This window comes from Microcaecilia unicolor, chromosome 9 (genome assembly GCF_901765095.1).
Source record: "Microcaecilia unicolor chromosome 9, aMicUni1.1, whole genome shotgun sequence".
Taxonomy (NCBI): domain Eukaryota; kingdom Metazoa; phylum Chordata; class Amphibia; order Gymnophiona; family Siphonopidae; genus Microcaecilia; species Microcaecilia unicolor.
In genome coordinates, this window is record NC_044039.1 from 83,706,620 (window position 1) to 83,721,888 (window position 15,269).

The window sequence follows — 15,269 nt, forward strand, 5'->3', positions numbered from 1 at the left end:
ACAATGGCCAAGCCAGGTCACAGGTGCCTGGCAGAAACCCAAATCGTGGCAACACTCCATACTATAAATCCCAGGGCAAGAAGTTGCTTCCCATGTCAATCTTCATTCTGTGCTGGTACTGCCTGGATCAGTCTCCACATTGCATTGTCAAGTTGTACTTAATGTAGTGCACCATCAAGAGTAGAGGGGCAGCAAAGGCTGGCTCTTTGTAATGGCATGGGCCAATCAGGCTTTTCCTGTCCTGTTTACTTACATGATCTTTCCTAGACACTGCCCAGAATGTTCATAATTAGCACATGGTGTGGGCAGAAGGTTCTGAGTCTAGAGCAGAGCCTCCTCAACTTCATGGTCACTGAGCCCAGCAGTCAGGCTCTCTTAAGGTGGGGGCCTGGTTACATTTAATCACGGATATAGATGCACTGGGTATTTAATGATGACTTTTGAGCATCAGGGCCCGAGTGCATCTATATCTGTAGTTGAAATTACAGATTTTGAAATGCCGATTGATACTCAAAGGAAATTGCATTCAAATGAGATGCTTGGAAATTCTGCAAGTGGCTCGTAGGGAAAGCGCCTAGCACATGCGCCGAACAGTGACATCACGTGGAGTTTCCTTTTTTTTCCACAACAACCTTTTAGCACTACCGTCAATGTGCGGGACATACACGTATATAATGCATGCACATGACACACTTCACACACACGTGCAGTACTATTAAAAAAAAATGTTCCACAACTTTTAACACTACTGCTGTGTATGGGACCCACACATATATAATACACAATTAGGACACAATTCCCCATCTACAGCAGGGAAGATTGAACTCCTTTCATTTATTGGTTATTCCTATTAGGATTCAGTTTGTCTCCAGGTTTACCTAATTGATTGTAATTATGCTTATATTTGGTCATTTTTCTTAAGTAATGCGGTTAAAAATTTTATGTCAAGCTGTACCTTCTGCACACAGCCTCGAGTGAATCTCTTCATAAAGGCAGCTAAGAAACCCCTATAAACAAATAAATTCTAACGTATCTATGACAATATCTTTTGGCACAGAAGTATTAAAATTTGTTTTATTCACCATCTAGGTAACTACCAACTCTCCAATGTCTTGCCCTCAGCACCAGATATGGCTCAGTTTAAACAAGGTGTAAAGTCGGTGGCTGGAAGACTTTCAGTTCTTGCCAATGGAGTTATGACTTCTATTCAGGTTAGTGAAATCATTACCCTTTTATCCAGGGAGCTTGATCTTATCACATGAAATGTAATTAAAATACACAGGTTTATTGAAAGGGACATCTTCATTTAGTGGAGGAGTGGCCTAGTGCATCGGGCTTTGATCCTGGCAACCTGGGTTCAATTCCCACTGCAGCTCCTTGTGACATTGGGCAAGTCACTTAACCCTCCATTGCTCCAGGTACCAAAAAACTTAGGGACAGAGAAAGTATCTGCATATAATGTGTACAGCGCTGCATACATCTAGTACCATTATAGAAATGATTAGTAGTAGTAGTGATTGTGTCCTATTTCTTGGCAGGGAGTCTTTTTTTTCTGCCACTCGAACTCTCAGTAGGAAGCAGTTTGGTCTGACATAAGTACATAAGCATTGCTGTAGTGGGATAGATTAAGAGCCTGATGCACAAAACTTACTGGGCCAGCACCTTGTGTTTTTGACCGGCTCCAACCAGTTTAGCGAATACGGTATTCAGCAGGCGATACACAAAGGGGTTCTGCAGGCTGTTTTTTATTTGTGGCAGCAGACAATGGGAACGGTATGCAAATGTATTTAAATAAGCTGATCAGTATTCAAATGTGCATTCTGAGCGATGCACAGCGAGGACTGCCTACCTTTAGTGATCAAAATTTAATAGAAGGTCTAGAGCAGCCATAATTTCATCCGAGGCGCCTTTTCCTCTCTTACAGAAGAAGCACAAAAAGATAGGCTCAATTATTGCCAGAAATAAAGAGAAGAGGCCACTTCAGCCATTTCAAGGAGGAGAGCCCAGCGCTGCCTTGGGATAAACATTCTCTTTACACACAATTGTCATTCTGATTTCCATATCATTTATAAATATGTTAAATGTCACTGGTCCCAGTACAGATCCCTGCGACATTCCACTGTTCACCCTCCTCCATTGAGAGAAATGACCATTTAACCCTACCCTCTGTTTCCTGTCCAATAACCAATTCCTAATCCACACCAGAACCTTGTCTCCTATCCCATTACTCTTTAATTTTCTCAGGAGGCTCTCATGAGGATCTTTATCAAAAGCTTTCTTTTTTTTATTATTTTATTTATCATTTTCAAAATACAACTTACATTAAGTAAATATAGGAAAATCAGGCAAATATTCAAATACATATTTTCCACACCCCTTTAACTCAGGGGCGTATCTGCGTGGGGCCACAGGGGCCTGGGCCCCCGCAGATTTCGCCCTGGCCCCCCTCCCCGCCGTCAACCCTCCCCCGCTGCTTACTTTTGCTGGCGCCGAGGTCTGACCCGCAATCTCCGTTTTTCGTCTTCCTCCGTGGCCATGCTTCCAGGAAGTAACGCTGCAGTGCTGATTCGTTGAATCCAGTTCGGCGTCTGACGTCAGACGTCGAACTGGAGTCAACGAATCAGCACTGCAGCGTTACTTCCTGGAAGCATGGCCACGGAGGAAGACGAAAAACGGAGATTGCGGGTCGGGACCTCGGCGCCAGCAAAAGTAAGCAGCGGGGGAGGGTTGACGGCGGGGAGGGGGTGGAGAGAGGCGGCGGGGGGGGGAGGGAGGCAAAAATGTGCCCCCCCTCTCTGGCTCTGGCCCCCCCTACCGCCGGATTCCAGATACGCCCCTGCTTTAACTCAAGGAGTAATAAAAGAAATTACATTGTTACTTAGTCCACAATATAGGATCAAGATATAAGGAAATACTCAAGAAGAAAAATTTAAACTAATTATAAGGGTAGAGCCCAGTTCCTGCCTGCGGTTTCAGCTCCCTACTGGGGTGACCAGAGCTCTTTCGCCACCACTCTCTTTAGCAATTATAAACTGTCGCAGCTTATCTGGTTCAAAAAATACATAGTATATTGTATTTAAGGAAATTATACATCTACAGGCAAATTTCAATTTAAATATACCCCCAAGAGCGAGAACCCGGGGCCTAAGTCCCAGAAATTCTCTTCTCCTTCTCTGAGTATTTTTACTGAGATCAGGAAAAATTTGTATTTTTGATCCAAAAAACTGGGCAGCCATATGTCTAAAATAAAGTCTGAAAACATGGTTCCTATCCGTCTCAAAAGCGAAGGTAGCTAGAAGAGTCGTACGCTCAGTTACCACTTCTAGGGATGATGTTTCTAAGAATTGTGTTTCTAAGAATTGTGTTACGTTCATTTCCGGAGTCTCTATTTGAGCTACATTGGCTCCTGTAACATAGAAAGCCTTCACTATAGGAGGCATAGCTTCTTTTGGAATACCAAGTACTTCAAGGAAATATTTTTTTAGCATTTCTATAGATGATATTAAAGGAGTCTTGGGAAAATTCAAAAATCTCAGGTTGTTACGCCTGAGTTGATTATCGAAAAATTCAATTTTCCTTCGAGTCAAATCTTTTTCAACAACCATATTAGCAACAGCAGTCTGTAAATTCTTTATTTCTCGCAAATTTGACTCACTTTTTACTTCTTGTTCCTGAGCCTTTGATTCCATCGTTCGACGAAAGTCCTTTAAATCCTTAACTTCAGTATTAAAGGAATTAGTTAATTGTAGCAGTGACGAGTTAATGGTCTGGATCACGTCCCAGAGGGCCTCCAAAGTTACCGCTGCGGGTTTATTCCTCACTCCGAGCACCTTGAGCGGGGTCTCCTGGGTAAGAGAGGGCGAGGAATCAGATCCTCCCGCCCCTTCTTCTGTTGACATTCCTCCAGGAGTCGAAAAGCCGATGGGGCCGCCGCTAACCTCAGCAAGGGTCGTCTGAAGTTCTCCCATCGATCCTAACTTCCCGCTCGGTCTCGGCGGCGCAGCTTGCAGGGGCGGACTCAGAGAAGTCGCCTCAACGCTAAGGTCCCCCTGTTGTCCTGGGGACCCAACCAAGGGAGGAACTTGGGCGCCCGGAGCACCAAGGCCGAATGACTCTAAAGTCGGCTGTCGGAGCGCTGGATTACCGCCGGGGCTCGCAGCGGCTTTTGCCCCGACTTTCCCCTTTCTCTTCACCATTGTCGCAGGTGAAAAAAGAAAGGTAAGCGCTACTAACGCAGACAATGTCGTTCGGGAGCTTGTGTGACTCACACCCTCACACGGTCGCCATCTTGAACCCTTTATCAAAAGCTTTCTGAAAATCTAGATACACTACATCAGCTGGCTCACCTTTATCCACATGTTTATTCACGCCTTAAAAGAAAAGAAGCAAATTGGTGAGGCAAGACTTCCCTTGGCTGACCCCATGCTGACTCTGTCTCATTAAACCATGTTTGTTTATGTGTTCTATTCTTTATAATAGTTGCCAGTTTTTTGCCTGGCACCGATGTCGGGCTTACCGGTCTATAATTTCCCAGATCACCCCTAGAACCCTTTTTAAAAATCAGCGTCACATTGGCCACCCTTCAATCTTCAGGTACTACGGATGATTTTAACGATAGGTCTAAGCCTTGTGACAATCTTATTTAAGATTTTGACAATAGAGCAAATTGTATGCACACATATTTTGTTTGTCTTAAATCAGCCAATCCTCTTCCAGTATTTTTCCCCAGACTGCATATACATGAATGTGCCTTTTACAGCTTGGATTTCAAAAGAGCCTTATCCAACATTTTGTTTTGTTTTTTGTTCCTGCTAATTGTATAGCAGTTTTCTTTCACTTGTGCCCAGGTGGACTTAACCTTGGTAGAGTATATCAAGACTTATGTCGGAGCTGTGATGTTATCTGTGGCCAACTGAAATCCACCTCCATGGAAGAGATCTGCATGAGCTTCTGTTCGTACATCTACATATTGTTTCAAGAGGAAGTTTTTAGGTGTGGTCATTCTGTCCTGCACTTTCTCCTAGGGATTTCTATGTGTGTGACTGCATTTCCTGCTTATTCTTGGAGAAGACAAAGCTACTTATCTGTAGCAAGTGTTCTTTGAGGATAGCAAGGAATGGGTCCTTACAAAAACTCTCTCACATAATAGATGAGGGCAGATAAAGACCTGTACGATCTGAGCAGTCTGCCCAACAAGATAGACTCATAGCTTAAAGTATGATGCAATACTACATATGCATACTTGAACTTGATTTGTCCTTGCCATTTTCAGGGCAGAGAACGTGGAAGTCTGCCCAGCACTGGCCTTGTTCCCCTGACTACTGAAGCTGTCATGAGGCCCCACTCCAGCCCGTCCAAATCTGTCCAGCCACGATCAGGGCGTAGAAACCTGCCCAGCACTGGCTTTGCTTCCCAATTGCTGGAGTTATCATCTAATCACCGCTAAGTTTGTTTGGTTCCATTCTTTCCATACAGGATTCCTTTGTGTGTGTGCAATGCATTTTTAAATTCCTTCACCATTTTTATTTCCACCACCTCCCATGGTAGGGCATTCTACCACCCTCTCTGTGAAAAAGTACTTCCTGATGTTATTCCTGAATTGTCTCCCTTGCAACCTAAATTCACATCTCCACCTTCCCGTCTCTGGAAAAGGTTTGCTTGTATTAATATCTTTCAAATATTTGAATGCCTGTATCATATCACCCTTGTCTGTCCTTTCCTCTAGGATATACATCTTTAGGTCAACAAATCTCTCCTGCTTTGTCTTGTGGCGCAAACCCTGTACCGTTTTGTATCTTTTGTCTGAACCACTTCGTCTTTTTACATCCTTAGCATTATACAGCTTGCAAAACTGAACACAATATTCCAAATGGGCCTTACCAACAACTTGTATAGGGGCATCAACACCACTTTTCTTCTGCTGGTTATACCCCTCTCTATGCAGCCTAGCATCCTTCTGGCCATGGCCACTGCCTTGTCACATTGTTTCATTATCTTGAGATTCTCAGACACCATCGTGCCAAGGTCCCTCTCCTGAGCTGTGCTTATCAATCTCGCTTCTATCTGGTACATTTTCTTTGGCTTTTTGCACCCCATGTGCCCCACTTGCACTTCTTCACATTAAATTTTAACTGCCAGACCTTTGACCAGTATTCTAATTTTTGGAGATCTCATGGTTTCTACTTTCTCTGGTGTGTGCACTCTATTGGCTATCTTTGTGTCATCTGCAAAAAGGCAAACTTTTCCTTCAAACTCTTCAGCAATGTCTCTCCCAAATATATTAAAGAGAATCTGCCCTAGTATTGATCCCTGAGGCACCTTTCTTTCCTCGGAGCGAATTCCATTTACCACCACCCTCTGTCGCTTGTTGGTCAACTAGATTCCAATCCAGTTCAGCACTTTGGGTCCCAAGATCAGCTTTCTCAGCTTATTCAGAAGTCTTCTGTGAGGAACAGTATTACCTACCTTGGTGCTGTCTTCTAGCATTAGCTATATATAGAACTGAAGTGGCTGTATGCGATGACACATGAGAGGGACCCATTCATTTGTAGTTCATTGCTCTAGAAAGCTCTTGGAGCTTTATTTAGTTTTCTCTGGTTTAGGCTCCTTCACATGTCACCTGTGTTTGGGGATTGATAACCTGCTCTCCTTGGAACATCTGTTAATAGGTAAACTACTTTTCTTTAGCAAATGTCAAAGCAGCTTGGGCTGCTAGAATGCCAAAATGTTGAATTGTCCCTTCTCAGCCAGTTCTATGAAAGCTGCCCGAATGGAAACATTTTGACTATTTTTGTTGGCTTAGGAAAGATAGTCTTCCACTTTATAAATATTCCATACTCTCTGGAATAGTTCCAGTGTTCTGCAAATGTTGTGGAAGCTGCAACTGAGTGAGCAATCAGAAACGGATACAGTTTTGAGTTTTCTAGTTAGTTCTGCTGCTTTAAGGTTGAAATGTAGCAGTGCAGGACTGGGATTAAGGCCCCATGGAAGGAGTATATATGGGCAAATATTTTCTCCCTTTTACTTGTCTCTCATCGTTTTTTTGTCTGTGTTCATGTCAAAAAATGTATCTGATGGCCATGTGTGTTTTGTGTGTTTACTATCTAAAACTGTATCTAATGGCTGAAATGTACTATGAACCCAAAGCTGCTTGACCTCAAATACACTGAGTCATTAAGAGGCATATTTTCAAAGCACTTAGCCTTCCAAAGTTCAATAGAAACCTATGGAACTTTGGAAGGCTAAGTGCTTTGAAAATGAGCCCCTTGTCACTAGAGGTGTGCATGGGGACATAACCTGGTCCCTATCCCCACCCGTCCCCAGTCAAATCTTTTCCATCCAGAACCAATCCCTCATCATGTTTTCCATTCCCCATCATATTACTGCTGTCCCCTCACCATTTCCACAGTTTTTCTTCCCATCCCCTACTTGCATTTAAGCAATCTAGTAAATTTAAGAAAAACATGTTCTCATTATTAATACTTTGTTAATCAATTAATCAAAAAACGATCCAGTAAGTTAAATACTGGTAAGTAAGCTGTAATATCAAGGTCCATGTTCTTCTTGCTGTTCCACCAAGTTGATGCTAGAGATTTGCATGGGGACATAATGGTGGTCCCCATCCCCACGCATCACTACTACTTAACATTTCTGGAGCGCTACTAGGGTTACGCAGCGCTGTACAGTTTAATAAAAGGACAGTCCCTGCTCAAAAGAGCTTACAATCTAATGGGCGAATTGTCAAGTGGGGGCAGTCTAGATTTCCTGAATAGAGGTATGGTGGTTAGGTGCCGAAGGCGACATTGAAGAGGTGGGCTTTGAGCAAGGCTTTGAAGATGGGCAGGGAGGGGGCCTGGCGTATGGGCTCAGGGAGTTTATTCCAGGCATGGGGTGAGGCGAGGCAGAAAGGGCGGAGCCTGGAGTTGGTGGTGGTGGTGAAGGGTACTGAAAGGAGGGATTTGTCTTGAGAGCGGAGGTTACGGGTAGAGAAGTAAGGAGGGGCTGCAGATCGAGTGCATTTGTAGGTTAATAGGAGAAGCTTGAACTGTATGTGGTACCTGATCGGAAGCCAGTGAAGTGACTTGAGGAGAGGGGTGATATGAGTATATCGGTCCAGGCGGAAGATAAGACGTGCAGCAGAGTTCTGAACGGACTGAAGGGGGGATAGATGGCAAAGTGGGAGGCCAGTGAGGAGTAGGTTGCAGTAGTCAAGGCGAGAGGTAATGAGAGAGTGGATGAGAGTTCGGGTGGTGTGCTCAGAGAAGAAAGGGCGAATTTTGCTAATGTTATAGAGGAAGAAGTGACAGGTCTTGGCAATCTGCTGGATATTTTATTTTTATTTTTGTTACATTTGTACCCCGCGCTTTCCCACTCATGGCAGGCTCAATGCGGCTTACATGGGGCAATGGAGGGTTAAGTGACTTGCCCAGAGTCACAAGGAGCTGCCTGTGCCTGAAGTGGGAATCGAACTCAGTTCCTCAGTTCCCCAGGACCAAAGTCTACCACCCTAACCACTAGTCCACTCCTATGCGCAGAGGAGAGGGAGGAGTCGAAGATGACTCGAGGTTGCGGGCAGATGAGACGGGAAAGATGAGGGTGTTATCAACGGAGAGTGGAGGGAGAGGAGAAGTGGGTTTGGGAGGGAAGACAATAAGCTCGATCTTGGCCATGTTCAGTTTCAAGTGGCGGTTGGAGATCCAGGCAGCAATGTCGGATAGGCAGGCCGATACTTTGGTCTGGGTTTCTGCAGTGATGTCTGGTGTGGAGAGATAAAGCTGGGTGTCATCAGCATAAAGATGATATTGGAAATCATGAGAGGAGATTAGGGAGCCCAGGGAAGAAGTGTAGATTGAAAAAAGAAGGGGTCCAAGGACAGATCCCTGAGGAACTCCAACAGAGAGTGGGATTGGGGTGGAGGAAGAACCATGAGAATGTACTGTGAAGGTACGGTGGGAGAGATAAGAGGAGAACCAGGAGAGGACAGAGCCCTGGAACCCAAATGAGGACAGTGTGGCGAGAAGTAGGTTGTGATTGACAGTGTCAATAGCGGCGGATAGGTCAAGGAGGATGAGGATGGAGTAGTGACCTTTGGATTTGGCAAGGAACAGGTCATTGCAGACTTTAGATAGTGCCGTTTCTGTCGAGTGTAGGGGGCGAAAGCCAGATTGAAGCGGATCGAGGATGGCATGAGAGGAGAGAAAATCAAGGCAGCGGCTGTGAATGGCGCGTTCAAATATCTTGGAGAGGAAGGGTAGGAGGGAAATGGGGTGATAGTTGGAGGGACAGGTAGGGTCAAGTGATGCTTTTTTGAGTGGTGGTGTGACTACAGCATGTTTGAAGGTGTCGGAGACAGTTGCAGTGGAGAGAGAGAGGTTGAGGATATGACAGATGGGGGGGGGGGTGACAATAGGAGTGATGGTGTTAAATAAGTTGGTGGGGATGGGGTCTGAGGAACAGGTGGTGCATTTCGAGGAGGAGAGGAGATGGGCAGTTTCCTCTTAGGTGATATCAGGAAAAGAGGAGAAGGAGGCCTGGGTTGGTTGGTTGGTTGAGGGAGTGGGTTGTAGGGTGAAGAGGAGGAGATGGTTTGGTGGTGAATTCGAGGTTGATTTTCTGCACCTTGTCGCGGAAGTAGTCAGCCAGTGTTTGAGGAGAGAGTGAGGGGGGGGGGGGGGGTGGGAGCGGAGAGCACTTTGAGGAGGGAGTTAAGGGTGGCGAAGAGACAACGAGGGTTAGAGCTGAGGGAATTAGTCAATTGGGTGTAATAGTCCTGTTTGGCAAGGAATAGGGAGGACTGGAAGCAGGATAGCATGAATTTGAAATGAATGAAATCAGTATGGGTGCGAGATTTCCTCCAGAGGCGTTCAGCTGATCGGGCGCAGGAGCGAAGGTATCGGGTGCAAGGGGTCAGCCAGGGCTGGGGATTAGTACACCTTGTGGGATGGGAGATGGACGGTGCAAGGGCATCCAGAGCAGAGGAGAGAGTTGCATTGTAAGTGGAGACAGCCTTGTCTACAGACTCGGAGGACATGATGGAAGGGAGGAGATCAGAGATACTAGAGGATAAGGTGGGAGGGTCAACAGCCTGGAGATTCCTGGAAGTAGTTTGGACCCATCCCCAGTCCTTTCTTTTCCATCCCAAACATAAATGGATCTTTTGACACCAGTACTATGGATTTCCCTTAGTCCCCACCCCCATGTACAGTGGTGGAAATAAGTATTTGATCCCTTGCTGATTTTGTAAGTGTGCCCACTGACAAAGACATGAGCAGCCCATAATTGAAGGGTAGGTTATTGGTAACAGTGAGAGATAGCACATCACAAATTAAATCCGGAAAATCACATTGTGGAAAGTATATGAATTTATTTGCATTCTGCAGAGGGAAATAAGTATTTAATCCCTCTGGCAAACAAGACCTAATACTTGGTGGCAAAACCCTTGTTGGCAAGCACAGCGGTCAGACGTCTTCTGTAGTTGATGATGAGGTTTGCACACATGTCAGGAGGAATTTTGGTCCACTCCTCTTTGCAGATCATCTCTAAATCATTAAGAGTTCTGGGCTGTCGCTTGGCAACTCGCAGCTTCAGCTCCCTCCATAAGTTTTCAATGGGATTAAGGTCTGGTGACTGGCTAGGCCACTCCATGACCCTAATGTGCTTCTTCCTGAGCCACTCCTTTGTTGCCTTGGCTGTATGTTTTGGGTCATTGTCGTGCTGGAAGACCCAGCCACGACCCATTTTTAAGGCCCTGGCGGAGGGAAGGAGGTTGTCACTCAGAATTGTACGGTACATGGCCCCATCCATTCTCCCATTGATGCGGTGAAGTAGTCCTGTGCCCTTAGCAGAGAAACACCCCCAAAACATAACATTTCCACCTCCATGCTTGACAGTGGGGACGGTGTTCTTTGGGTCATAGGCAGCATTTCTCTTCCTCCAAACACGGCGAGTTGAGTTCATGCCAAAGAGCTCAATTTTTGTCTCATCTGACCACAGCACCTTCTCCCAATCACTCTCGGCATCATCCAGGTGTTCACTGGCAAACTTCAGACGGGCCGTCACATGTGCCTTCCGGAGCAGGGGGACCTTGCGGGCACTGCAGGATTGCAATCCGTTATGTCGTAATGTGTTACCAATGGTTTTCGTGGTGACAGTGGTCCCAGCTGCCTTGAGATCATTGACAAGTTCCCCCCTTGTAGTTGTAGGCTGATTTCTAACCTTCCTCATGATCAAGGATACCCCACGAGGTGAGATTTTGCATGGAGCCCCAGATCTTTGTCGATTGACAGTCATTTTGTACTTCTTCCATTTTCTTACTATGGCACCAACAGTTGTCTCCTTCTCGCCCAGCGTCTTACTGATGGTTTTGTAGCCCATTCCAGCCTTGTGCAGGTGTATGATCTTGTCCCTGACATCCTTAGACAGCTCCTTGCTCTTGGCCATTTTGTAGAGGTTAGAGTCTGACTGATTCACTGAGTCTGTGGACAGGTGTCTTTCATACAGGTGACCATTGCCGACAGCTGTCTGTCATGCAGGTAACGAGTTGATTTGGAGCATCTACCTGGTCTGTAGGGGCCAGATCTCTTACTGGTTGGTGGGGGATCAAATACTTATTTCCCTCTGCAGAATGCAAATAAATTCATATACTTTCCACAATGTGATTTTCCGGATTTAATTTGTGATGTGCTATCTCTCACTGTTACCAATAACCTACCCTTCAATTATGGGCTGCTCATGTCTTTGTCAGTGGGCAAACTTACAAAATCAGCAAGGGATCAAATACTTATTTCCACCACTGTACACCTCTAGGTGTCATTCAGTAGCAATGCCTGTAACTCAATCTGTTGTACCAAGAATTCTCTTAGCAGCAGCTGGCCTCATGTATAGGAATTGTTGATATGCCTACTTGATACTGTATCTCAAGAAACAGGTCATTTCACTTTTTGATATGCTGGAATGTTTGTTCTGTGATTAATGGCAGTGTGTGTCATACATGAAGTAACTTTAGATCCCAAATGGACAATCACTATTTATTTATTTTATTCATTCCACTATTTAGCCCATCCTCCTGACAGCACCCAGAACAGTTTACAGAATTACATTCATAATATAGTAAAATTAAATTAAACAACGGTTCCAGCCTAACCGTTTCCTTTTCAGTTCATCAAATTGCTAGATTAAAACAAGTAAGTTTTTATAATCTTAAAAAATCTCAAAAGATCATTAATAGATCTCATAGAGGGAGGAACCTTGTTCTACAATCAGGTCATAAAATAAGAGTAAGGTCAAGAATGAGCACACTGTAATTGAAAGGATCTGACAGGAGGTGAAAAGCCTGAGAATGTGATGATTGCTTAGGAGTATAAATTGGCAACTTATCGGAAATCTACCGTGCTGCCATGCCAAGAAACACTTTTAATGCTAACACAAGCTTTTTAAAAATGCAAATGCAATATGTTTTAATTAGAAGCCAATGCAAAGAAAGAAAGAATAGGTGAGATATTATCTTGTAAACCTAAATTCTTCAAAAGTCAAACAGCTGCATTTTGAACACGCTGGAGCCTTTTTAAACTCTTATCAGGTGACCCCACAAACAATGCATTTTCATAATCAATGTATCAAATTACATAAGCATAAAGCAACTGAGCAAAATCAGATTCTGTAAAATAAGTACAATTCCTGCATAATTGGCATAATGTTTATAGCAGAATGCAGTTTGCATAGTACATGTTTTCTTGACACACATTATATTATGAATATAGTTTTTTTTCTGACAAAACTATGTTTTTACAATTACAGGATAGATATGGTTCCTAATTCGTTGTCCATCAACGTTAATTGTGGAATATGAGGACACAGTCATCTTCAGATAGAACAAAAATCACATTGTGGATTTTCATGAAGCCAAGCTTTGAAATATTTTGAAAAACTATTTAAGCATTTCTACATTTAATGCATGCATTTTGATGTTTAATTCTGCCCTTATTTTCATAAACAATCATTTTTTCTGTATTAAGAGTCTCATAGTAAGTTTAAACTATATGTTTATAACTTTTTCATCTCCTAGTATAGCTTTTGTTTTATGTAAAAAAAATAGTTTTCATCTACCCATGAAGAAAAGATGATCATGGTCACTGCCTTATTTTTATGCAATGTAACCTAAGGTTTTACTTATACACCTCACATTTACTAAACTCTTGGTCCCCTACTCACCAAAAACCCACTTCCTGTACTCTCAGAAAAGAAAAGTGCTGAGAGAGCATGCAGTGAGTGGAAAACAAACTACAGAAACTAGTTTTCAGCCTAGATTAAACTGGAAATAAAACCTTTAGTAGCTTTATGTATTCTCATATCTAAAAGTGAAAGACTTCTTTATTATTAGACAACTGCAGATGTTATTGAATGTAGAATATTGAAATTCAAATATGTTAAAAAAAAAAAAGTTGAAATGGGTCTTGGTTATTCCTTATAGATTTTTAAGATTTATAAAATAATTGCAACTTACAAATTTTGTAATGAGGGTCTTCAAATAATCATTATTTTGCAAAAGTGAGACACTCGGAACAATTGAGTGGCTCCTCTGTAATTTTCAGGTCACTCAGTTTAGGAATTAAAAAATGACTTTTTTACACATTCAGTTGCTGCACAGTGCATGGAATTGCTGATTGCATGGAATGATTTTCAGGAAATTACATAGTGAAACCATGATCATCCTACTTGCTGTATTTTCCTGGAAGGACTTTCCATTGCAGCAAGTTTCATTGTTGAAGGCTCTTTTAAACATGTTGAAAAGTAAGAGAGCCCCAGTTTCATACGGTCAGTCAATTTTACTTAGTGAGATTTATACAATGGAAAAAAAATGCTAAATGGGCTTGCTGAATTAAATCTATTTGATATGTAAATACCATCAGAGCACATTATGTTTGCCAACTGTAAGTTTGAATCACACAACAGTGCATTAGGTGGAAATTTTAAAATAGCTAAGTTATACAGTTGATTGCATTATCAAATCAACTAGTTTAAATTGACACTTTTTGTTTGTAAAATTCACATTTTGGTTTTTGAAAAATTAAACAGATATGGGTATCGGGTTGAAAAGAAACTAATTGTGGCTGTGTTTTAGACAGCATAGAATTTGTTGAGGACAAGAAAGTACTGTAAAAACTCAATTCCTGCTGGCCATAATGTTGTTTAAATCTATTACTTGAAACAGCATACTAAACATTGACAAATTGTAAATGTGCATTCACTAATAAACAAATGTCAGTGAAACAGATTTTTTGTATGTTGTATATCTTTTATTAAACAAACTATCATATGCATTGTATTTTAATTGTGTGTGTTTAACTCTGCTGAGAATGTTGAGATTGAGCGGAATGTAAATAATATATAAAACAGCCCCAATAAGTGGCAATACTTTCAAAGGGGCAGAGTAGTGGGGAGACAGAAAATTATTTACAAAGAAAAAAAACCATAGCATCAAGAAAAAGAAAGTGACTACAGTAGGTAAAATACAGCTGGTACATTCTCCATATCTCCAAACCCATTAAAGGATAGCACACAGAGAGCTTGAACTTGAACACCCTTCTACCCACTCCCACTCTATGGATGCTGTATGAACCACACAACAAAAGTGAAAGGAAATGGAACTCAAAAAGGATCAATACAAAGAGAACACGTCCAAGCAAACCATGCCCTCCCCCTTGAGGACCATATATAATAGGAAAAAAAAAACTCCAAATATTTGAAGCTTAAATGAATGCTCTCACATAACCCATCTTCATTGCTGCAACCTTCCAAATTTTCTGGCACCATTTTTTACACTAACATAGTTAATATCGGCAGGGAAAGACAGAGATTAAGTATACCAGTGTTTAACCATGAAGAAGTGGAATCTGTGCAGAGTGCCAGATACAACTCCGGCCACCTTGTTGGGCAGACTGGGTGGACCATGCAGATCTTGACCGACATTTGCTGTTACTATAAAGAACTGTAGAGTTCATCTGGTCTGCTCAACAAGGTGGCAAGAGGTATTTGTGGCATTCTGCACACATTAGTTTTCATGATTAATCACTGGCATTATAAACAGGCAGTTGGCAACATGCCATCTCATATAGGCAGTTATAAACAAACTAGGGGATATATATTTAAAAATAGCTGTGACAAACTGTCGAAGACTACAAAACCTCTGACAACTATTCCAATCAAATATCTTTATTATAAATTGTAAATCACCACCTTATCATATACTAAAACCCAATAACATCACTCAT

At 42.7% G+C, this 15,269-nt stretch overlaps 1 protein-coding gene across 2 annotated transcripts in view; it reads left to right on the plus strand.

Moving 5' to 3' along the window:
* ARFGAP3 (ADP ribosylation factor GTPase activating protein 3) overlaps positions 1-14,272 on the plus strand; it is a 254,875-nt gene extending 240,603 nt beyond the window's left edge. For both annotated transcript variants that reach the window (XM_030213740.1, XM_030213741.1), the window contains 2 exons: positions 1,090-1,211; positions 12,796-14,272. In XM_030213740.1, coding sequence (XP_030069600.1) covers positions 1,090-1,211; positions 12,796-12,813 — 140 coding nt within the window. In that variant the 3' untranslated portion in view covers positions 12,814-14,272. The remainder of the gene's footprint in view (positions 1-1,089; positions 1,212-12,795) is intronic.
* Positions 14,273-15,269: the final 997 nt, after the last annotated feature.